At 39.3% G+C, this 8,554-nt stretch overlaps 1 protein-coding gene across 1 annotated transcript; it reads left to right on the top strand.

Annotated features, from left to right (window-relative positions):
• The first annotated feature begins 1,300 nt into the window (after positions 1 to 1,300).
• Positions 1,301 to 5,777, top strand: LOC120280302 (putative disease resistance RPP13-like protein 1). Its single transcript, XM_039287077.1, has 2 exons — positions 1,301 to 1,454; positions 1,539 to 5,777. Exon 2 carries the CDS (start codon positions 1,549 to 1,551, stop codon positions 5,581 to 5,583), a length of 4,035 nt encoding a protein of 1,344 aa, XP_039143011.1. The 5' UTR covers positions 1,301 to 1,454; positions 1,539 to 1,548; the 3' UTR covers positions 5,584 to 5,777.
• The last annotated feature ends 2,777 nt before the right edge of the window (positions 5,778 to 8,554 follow it).

Genomic DNA, 8,554 nt, shown 5'->3' with positions numbered 1-8,554 from the left:
TCATTCATTATCCAAGTAACATACAAGTAGTGGTTGTTAATTTGGAATAAATTTGGTTCACATATTTAAATTAGGGCAAATTACTTAAAATTCTGTAGAATTTTTATTCGTTTCAATTTTAATTCTTATTATTTTTCATGGCTCCCAATGCAAGGCGTAAGATTTTCTTTATCCTGAATTTAAAATTAAAAAACCTTGAATATAATAATCTTTGGGTAGATGAAAACTTGGAAGATTTTCTTTTTCTTTTTCTTTTTATTTTTAAAGGAAGGATAAACCACACTTTGAAGGACTATATGTAGAAAAGTGCTGAGGATTTTCCATCACTTTCCCAAAAAAAACAAGAAAATATATTGCTATTTTGCTTAGACGCAGCTCTAAAGAGCAATGTTGTCAGACCCGGACCGATCCGGCCGGTTCAACCGGAAATACCAGGAACCGGCTATGTGGCCGGCCCGGGTATACCCTATTGACCCGGGTATTAAAAAACCCGGAGTTAACTTGGTGACCCGGGCGGTTCAACCGGGAACCGGTTGACCCGGCCGGGTCAATCGGGTCACAATGTTTAATTTTTTTTTACAATATTTAATAATTTATTATTATTTTCTCATTAAAAACCACTATTTATTAATATTAATTTATAATTTATAATCAATAAATAGAATTACAATATATATATATATATATCATAAACATACCAACAAAAATTAATATTTAAAAATAAAATATATTAATGTATTATGTAAATACTTTTCTAAAAAAATTTAATTTATTAATAAAAATAAAAACAATAAATGAGTAATTTTATTATAAAAAAATATAAAAATTAAAGTATTCTAATTAAATAAAAAAATATAAGAAAAATTTAAAAACAAAAATAAAAAAACTTAATTAAAATATAAGAATTAGTGAATTAAATTTCTTATTTATTTTAACAAAATCAACCAATAAACAAATAAATAAATAAATAAATAACACCGAGATAAGTTCGATAATTATATATTAATATATTAAATTTATAAATATTTAAAAAATGTAAAAATAAATGATAAAATTAGAAAATTCTACTGTATATAAGGTCATTTATCAATTTAAATATCAAATTTGAGTAGGTTTTTATAATATAATTATGGGTTTAATATTATATTTGCTCATTATTAATTATTATAATATTTTTTTTATATTTAATTATTGACCCCGGTTCAACCCCGGTTCAACCCGGTTGAACCCATTAACCCCTGACCCCTGGGCTTAGCCGGGTCATTGCCTGGGCCGGGTCTGACAACCTTGCTAAAGAGTCAAATTGGCCTAAAATTATTTTGAAATCAGTGCGTATTCTTGTTCTTACCTTCACTCCCGGAGGCGGCACGGCACGGTTTGCTTGAGTGAGTTTCAAAGAATAAATTCTCCTCCTACAGATTCTCATGCTTTTATTAGTTCTTTAATATATCCCGGTGAGGTCGATGTATCTTTTATGTGTTTTGCTATATGCTATTGTCATATTGTCCAACTGCCAGAGAACCAAAAAAAAAAAACAGGAACTTAATCATGGGGCTAGATGTTGGCTCTTGCTTTCAAAAACTCTACACAGCAATACAAGATCTCGTAAACATTGAGCGTTCACTTCTCAAGAGTCTAAGTCCCATCTCAGATGCCAAGATCCGGTCTGTCCTCTCCAAGAATTTCCATTTCATCTTGGAAGAGAAAATCCAGACCATGTTGCAAAATTTAGAGACTGAAAGTCTTCCCAAAATCAAAGCCATCAAAGAAGAAGCTGAGATGCGTTTCAGAGGCGAAAACCAGTCGTTGATCATGTGGCTGTGGGAGCTCGATGATGTTATCTGTGAAGCTGAGGATGTTCTTGATGAGTACAAGTACAAACATCTGGAACAACAAGTGCAGCGCAAACAACATGCATTTGTGCGTTCCTTTTACTCCTACACTAGTCATGTTCATTATGTGTCAAGGGTGGAAGCAATTCTCAAGCGCTTGGATCAGTTCTCTTCCAGGGTGGATGATTTTATCAAACTTATCCGCTCAGATTATATTGATGGCAATAAGGGCACTGCTCATACTCATGCTTGTGCTGGCGTCGTCACAACCTCTTGGTTATATGAGCAAGTGTTTGGCAGAGATGAAGAAATAAAACATGTAATAAAGCTTCTTTTATGCAATGATGATCAGAGCTATCAAATCCTTCCTATAATTGGGGTCGGAGGAGTTGGCAAGACTGTTCTTGCCAAATCTGTGTATAATCATCCAGAAATCGAGCGCCATTTTGATCAGAGGATCTGGGTTTATGTACCTGAAGATTTCGATGAGGTCAATATAACCACTAGCATGGTAGAATTAGCTTCCAATGGAACCTGCCCTGACACTAAAAACTTGGATGAGCTTCAAAAACTGCTCAAAGACCATGTAAGAGACAAGAGGGTTTTGCTTGTCCTGGATGATGTCTGGTATGATGAGAAGTCCACAGAGTTGGCCAACAAAGTTAGATGGATGAGGCTCCTTGCTCCTTTGGAATATTGCCATCCCGGGAGCATGATTTTGGTCACAAGCCGCATGAAATTGGTGGCCAAGATATTTGCTAATAGCATAGAGCCTGTTGTTCTCAAGGGCTTGGAAGAAGATGATTGCTTTGCACTCTTCAACAGATACCTGGAGAAGCGCGTGAAAATTGTGGCTCTTGCTGATCCAGAGACACCAGATGAACATCTGCTGGAGAAGGGCAAGAAAATTGTGGCTCTTGCTGATCCACAGACATCAGATAAACATCTGCTGGAGAAGGGCAAGAAAATTGTGGCTCTTGCTGATCCACAGACACCAGATGAACATCTGCTGGAGATGGGCAAGAAAATTGTAGCTGAGATAATAGTTGCCAGATTCAGTGGACTGCCATTGGCCGTCATGGTGGTGGCAGGGATGCTAAGGCAAATGTTTGATGCTGAAGAATGGAAGTATATTTTGAGGAGCGACAACGCATTCCAAGATGTTATAAAGATCCTGATGGTTTCTTATCAACGTCTGCCTCAACATCTGCAACGGTATGTCGCTCACCACAGCATATTTCCAAAAGGCATGGCGCTGTCTCGGGAATACTTGATTCATTCATGGATAGGAGATGGTTTAATAATTGATTTGGCCGAAGAAAACAATGGGTTGACAGTGGAAGATATTGCCAGTGCTTACTTGAATGAGCTGGTGTCGAGGTCTTTCTTTCAATGCAGAGATGATGGCTTATTTGTACTGGATGGTCTGATGCATGACGTCGCAGACTTTGTTACAAATGATGTATGCACTAGAATTGAGCATGACACAAGAAGAGAAATTCCACCCACTATTAAACATCTTCGAATTGACATGGAGAGACTTGCCGAGTACAAGAAGAAGATATGCAAACTGAAGAACCTGCGAACTCTTGTCTTCACCTGCAAGTCATCAGGCATTGAAGTTCCCATTGACAATGAACTTCTTGGCAAGACATTAAAGAAGGCGAAGAGGTTACGGGTATTGCGTTTGGCATCATGTCACATAGACCAGCTACCTGAATGGCTCGGTGATCTGCACCACCTACGGCTGCTGGACCTCTCAGACTTGCAAGTGAAAAGGCTACCCCGATCGGTCTGCAGACTGTATCACCTGCTGTACTTGGATCTGATGAATTTCAAAGCCGACAATATGCCTGGCAGTCTCAGCAAGCTGATCAACTTGAGACGAATAATATCTGATGCTGCAACACTTGACAGGTTTGGTAAAATAGGTGAACTGACTGCGCTCCAGCAATTGCCGCTGTTCAGCATCAAGAAAAAGGAAGGACACAAGATTGGAGAGCTGAAGAAATTGAACAAGCTCCGAGGGGAGCTTCGCATTAGCAATCTGCAAAATGTGAGCAGGAGCAAAGAGTTGGCTGGAGCGAAGTTAAAGAAGAAGACATGCCTCCATAAACTGTATCTAGAGTGGAACAACAATGGCGGTGCAAGTGCTAGTGAGACAATGGAGAAGGTGCTTGATGAACTCCAACCACCTCATCAGATCAATGACCTTGAGATTGTCGGTTACACCGGTAAGAGACCTCCCATTTGGATGCAAATTTCAGTACAGCACTCCCTTCCATGCCTGAAAGTTCTTATCCTCAACCAGTGGCTGGGCACCCTACCACTACTCGACCAATGGGTTCCGCAACTCCATCAGCTTGAGCTCAGGAAATGTTCTAAACTCCGCTGCCTCCCTCCCCTCCCATTAAATCTGGAGAAGCTATTACTATCGGGCTGTTATTTATTGGCTATCATAACTGAGGCAGACCTGGTAAAGGGATATGCCCAAGAAATGAAGGCTGGTTATGACAGCAGATCAGTAGCAGTGATTGAGGAAGAAGTCAGAATCCAAGAATCTCTTAAGAAGAATAACAGGGCAATGGCAAAACTTGAACTTCAAATACAGTCCTTGGAAGCCAGCGGTTATGATCTTAAACCATCAGCCGTCGGTTATGATCTTGAACCATCAGCCAGCAGTTATGATATTGAACCATCATCATCACGCCTGGCAAGTCTCCAATCTTGGGGTTTATCAAGGAAACATGATGCCATCCGTGAGAAGTTGACGACCAAGATGCAGTCCATCGATAGAAATGTGCAACCACTGCCCTCAAGTCTCACACAGCTTCACCTCAGCAACTGCTTTGTGGATGATAGCGAGCTGCTCAATTGCATCAGCAAGCTGACCTTGCTCACTCACCTTGTTCTTGCTGGTTGCTACTGCATAACATCACTCCCCTCAGAAGAGGTACTAAGCAAACTCACACTGCTTCAGGAGCTTCGAATTGAGGACTGCGTGTTGCTCACATCACTCGGGGGCCTTGGGGAACACCCTTCACTCCGAGTGCTCAACATATGGTCATGTCCCAACTTGCTGGCATTGATCCTGTCTGAAGGCAGCAGTAGTGCACTCCTACCAGAGTCTCTGACCGATCTAGCCATCACAGATTGTGAGCTCATGACCAATGAACTTGTCAGTAGGTGCTTGAGGGGTCTCACCAGGCTCAAACATTTGTCATTGCAACAGCTTAAGCATATAACTTCTTTCCCATCAGATGATGAACTCTCACACTTGACATCCATTGAAAGTTTGACACTAAAAGATTGTGAGAAGCTGGTTTCAATGGGCGGGTTGCATATGCTCAGTTCCCTAAGTTCGCTACATGTTCAAGGCTGCCTAGGCCTCCTAGAATCAGGTACTGGAGATGGTCCACTAAGTGACAGTGTTCCTAACATCACTGTAGACAACATTTCACTGATGCAAGCATTGCTCTCCCGAAAAGGCCTTTCCTCACTTCAAGTTTTGAGTATCATTGGTCAGGACGTCCCATTCACACCCGAGCAGGAGGAGTGTCTGAAGCACCTCACCTCTCTTCAGACTCTTTCATTCAAGAATTGCAAGAGCCTTTCCTCCTTGCCTTCTAACCTCGAATGCCTCACCTCCCTCAAACGCCTGTACATCGAGAATTGCCCTCAGATGAACTCAATCACCACGCTGCCAACATCCTTCCAGATCATATTAGATGGTAGTAAGGCAGGCTCATAAGAAGTTCTATGGGTACTTTCTTTCTGATCTATGGTGTGTAATAAGCATTAATTTGCAAGAACTCATATATATGTACATTATTTTGTGTGTTTCCCCTAGTTAATTTCTTTAAGAGTTACTGTACATATACTATACATCCGGGTTCTAGTACTGTTTAGTATTGTTTATATTCATAAAAAAGGGCGTTTGTCGTCTATTATTCAAAATTCTTTAAGAGTTTCTCCACTATTTGCAATAACTCATGTACATTATGTTGTGTGTTTTCCTTGGTTTCTTTAAGAACTCTTAGGCATTGTTCTTATTATGTAATCTAAATTTTATCATGATGGTAAAATTTGTATGTAGCTAAGATGTGGCAGACATAGTTGAGCTATTGCCAAGCCACTTAAATTTTTTATGCATTCTGTGCTCTTAGATGAAAATCATTAGTATAATTATTTAATTGAGGCATCTCTCTATATAGTGCATGTTATGAGCATGCGTGAGTCCAAGACCAATTTCAGGTGTTTCAAATAGCCAGGGCTTGGAAGTCGGCATTGCCAAGTTCCTAGGCACAGGCAAGCCATGTGTAAAACAAGTTCTAAACAGATGGGGTTTAGACAAACAGAGAGGCACTTCATGAGCCAGTGAGGTAGTTCTCTTCCTTGTTTTTTTTTTTGGAAGAACCTCTCCAAAAGGAGAAGCTAATTTATTGAAATTAAATCAAGAAGAACAAGACTACAGACTGAGGAAAATAATAGAAACAAGTTAAAAGAAAAAACCAAACTTTCTAAACGATTTCATAATCCAAAATGGGAGGTCTTTGCCAAACAAAAACAAATTAAGATGTTGATGAAGCATGCCATACGAAGCTAGATTCGCTGCCGGATAATCGACAAATGAGGGGATGATATGAATATGAGGATGCCCGCACGTCAAGAAGGAATTTCAAATTGTTTACTTGTGCTTCAATTCTCCAAGACGAGACGTGATCAAAGCATTGGAGAAGATGAATGACTGCAGCGTGGTCGAAGAGAATGTGTTTCACTGGGATATGAAGATCCAAAGCAATCTGGAGAGCAACTTCAATGGCAAGGATCAGGGCGAAGATGATGTCCGAGAGTTGGCGGGAGGAGCTGCCAGCAAAGGAGATTTTATAGTTAGCTGAGGAGAAGAAAAAGCCAACCGAATTTACCTTAAGAGTGTGATTTGTTGTTGCATGAGTGAACAAGAAGTTGTCATCGGCAGAGGAGAAGTTAGACAGCAATAGTTTTCTACCCATTAGCACATAATTGCTCCAGTAGAACTCATCCACATGAGCAGCAGCCTTGAGAACAATGTTAAGGAAAATGGGACGAATGTCCCTGAAGATGTAATCACAACGGCACAACCAAATGAACCAAGCACAGGCGGCAATTAATGCTAAAGTATATGCAGAATGCCTGTAATCAGTGACCCAATTGCCTGAGGAAAAACCATTAATGAATGTAATAGATAAATTAAACAGACAATTAACCTGATCCCAAATTGCTAGGATTCTATCACACTGGCAGAACAGGTGATCAGTAGTCTCACGTTGTAAACCACAAAAGACACAAGAGCTATCAGGACCAAGGTGAATGCTGTGAAGAAAAGCAGATGTAGAAAGCCTACCTCTCAAGCATAGCCAAATAAAGTGTTTAATTCTAGGAGCAACTGGAATATGCCAAACAATGTTCCAACCATCCCAATCATCAGAACAAACAGATTGCTTGTTCAAAGTATGATAAACAGCAGAAGATATTTTAGTGTGAGATTCAACAGAAAACCAGGTCCAATGATTCTCAGAGTTGTAATCAATAGCAATAGGAGAACACAGTAAATGCCCAGCATTGTTACCAAAAATATGATTAATATCCAGAATAGACCATTGTTCATTAATAATGATATCAGAGAAAGAAATTGCATCAAAATCAACTTCCATATTAAGGAAAGTGGGTTTTAAAGCGACAGGAATATCATATAACCAGGGATCCCAGAGCAGGGATGTTCTCAAAGGGTTAACTTTGTTAATTTTGCAATGATATTTAATAAAAACTGCTGATTTACAAAGACCCCTAAAGAACCAAGAACATTTAGCCGGCACAGAGTCTTGACAAAAATTAATAGTCCCATATTTGTTCAGTAAGATATCGACCCAAATACAATCATGTTTGTTTAAATATTTGAAGATGTTTTTAGACATGAGAGAATGTTTAGCAAGATTGAGGTTCTTAATACCTAAGCCCCCCTTAGACTTACCTTCTGTTAAAATACTCCAACTCACATTATGGATGCCCTTTCCATTTCCATTCCTATTCCAAAAGAATTTCCTAACAACTTTGGAAATATCAGAAAGGATTGGAAAACAAAGTGAGACTATGAAGACTGAGACCATGAATGGCCAGTCTATGAGTTGCTGCATTCCAATTATGGGGGATAACATGAATTTCTGGATTTCCAAGGTCATGAAGAATATCCTTAATATGCTTGACCCACGGATCTACCCGCCAATGAAGACTTGAATCCTCAGAATTTAAAGCAACTTGAAGGTCTTTACTGGTAATGAAAATGTGCTGAAGACTTGAGTAATTGTTGACAATGATTTGAAGAGCTATAAGTAATGCTTTAGCATCAATGCCAATCCTTGAGGAATTAGCAATTGGACAGAAGCCCGCCATCAAAATTGAGGAGTTATAGTCTGAAATTATGAAGCCAGCTGCTCCATCAGTAGAATTGTCTCTCCTAATACCTGCAAGGAATAAGAAAGGGCCATCAGTTGATGAAAAATTATTAAAAATCATGCACTTACCTTGTTGGGGAAGATTAGCTGTGGAAAATTCCTTTACATGAGTGAAAACTCTGCAAGCAATCAGAGAATAATTTGGCACTTCATTTCGAAAGATCAAGTTACAACGAGTTATCCACATAAACCATACACTTGCAGCAATAATTGACTTCATAAAAACTAAGG

Source organism: Dioscorea cayenensis, chromosome 17 (genome assembly GCF_009730915.1).
Source record: "Dioscorea cayenensis subsp. rotundata cultivar TDr96_F1 chromosome 17, TDr96_F1_v2_PseudoChromosome.rev07_lg8_w22 25.fasta, whole genome shotgun sequence".
Taxonomy (NCBI): domain Eukaryota; kingdom Viridiplantae; phylum Streptophyta; class Magnoliopsida; order Dioscoreales; family Dioscoreaceae; genus Dioscorea; species Dioscorea cayenensis.
The sequence above is the reverse complement of the archived record's forward strand: the minus strand, read 5'-3'. Positions and strand labels throughout refer to the sequence as shown.

Coding starts and splice junctions, on each gene's coding strand:
- LOC120280302 (XM_039287077.1), top strand. CDS start 1,549: ATGGGGCTAGATGTTGGCTCTTGCTTTCAAAAACTCTACACAGCAATA.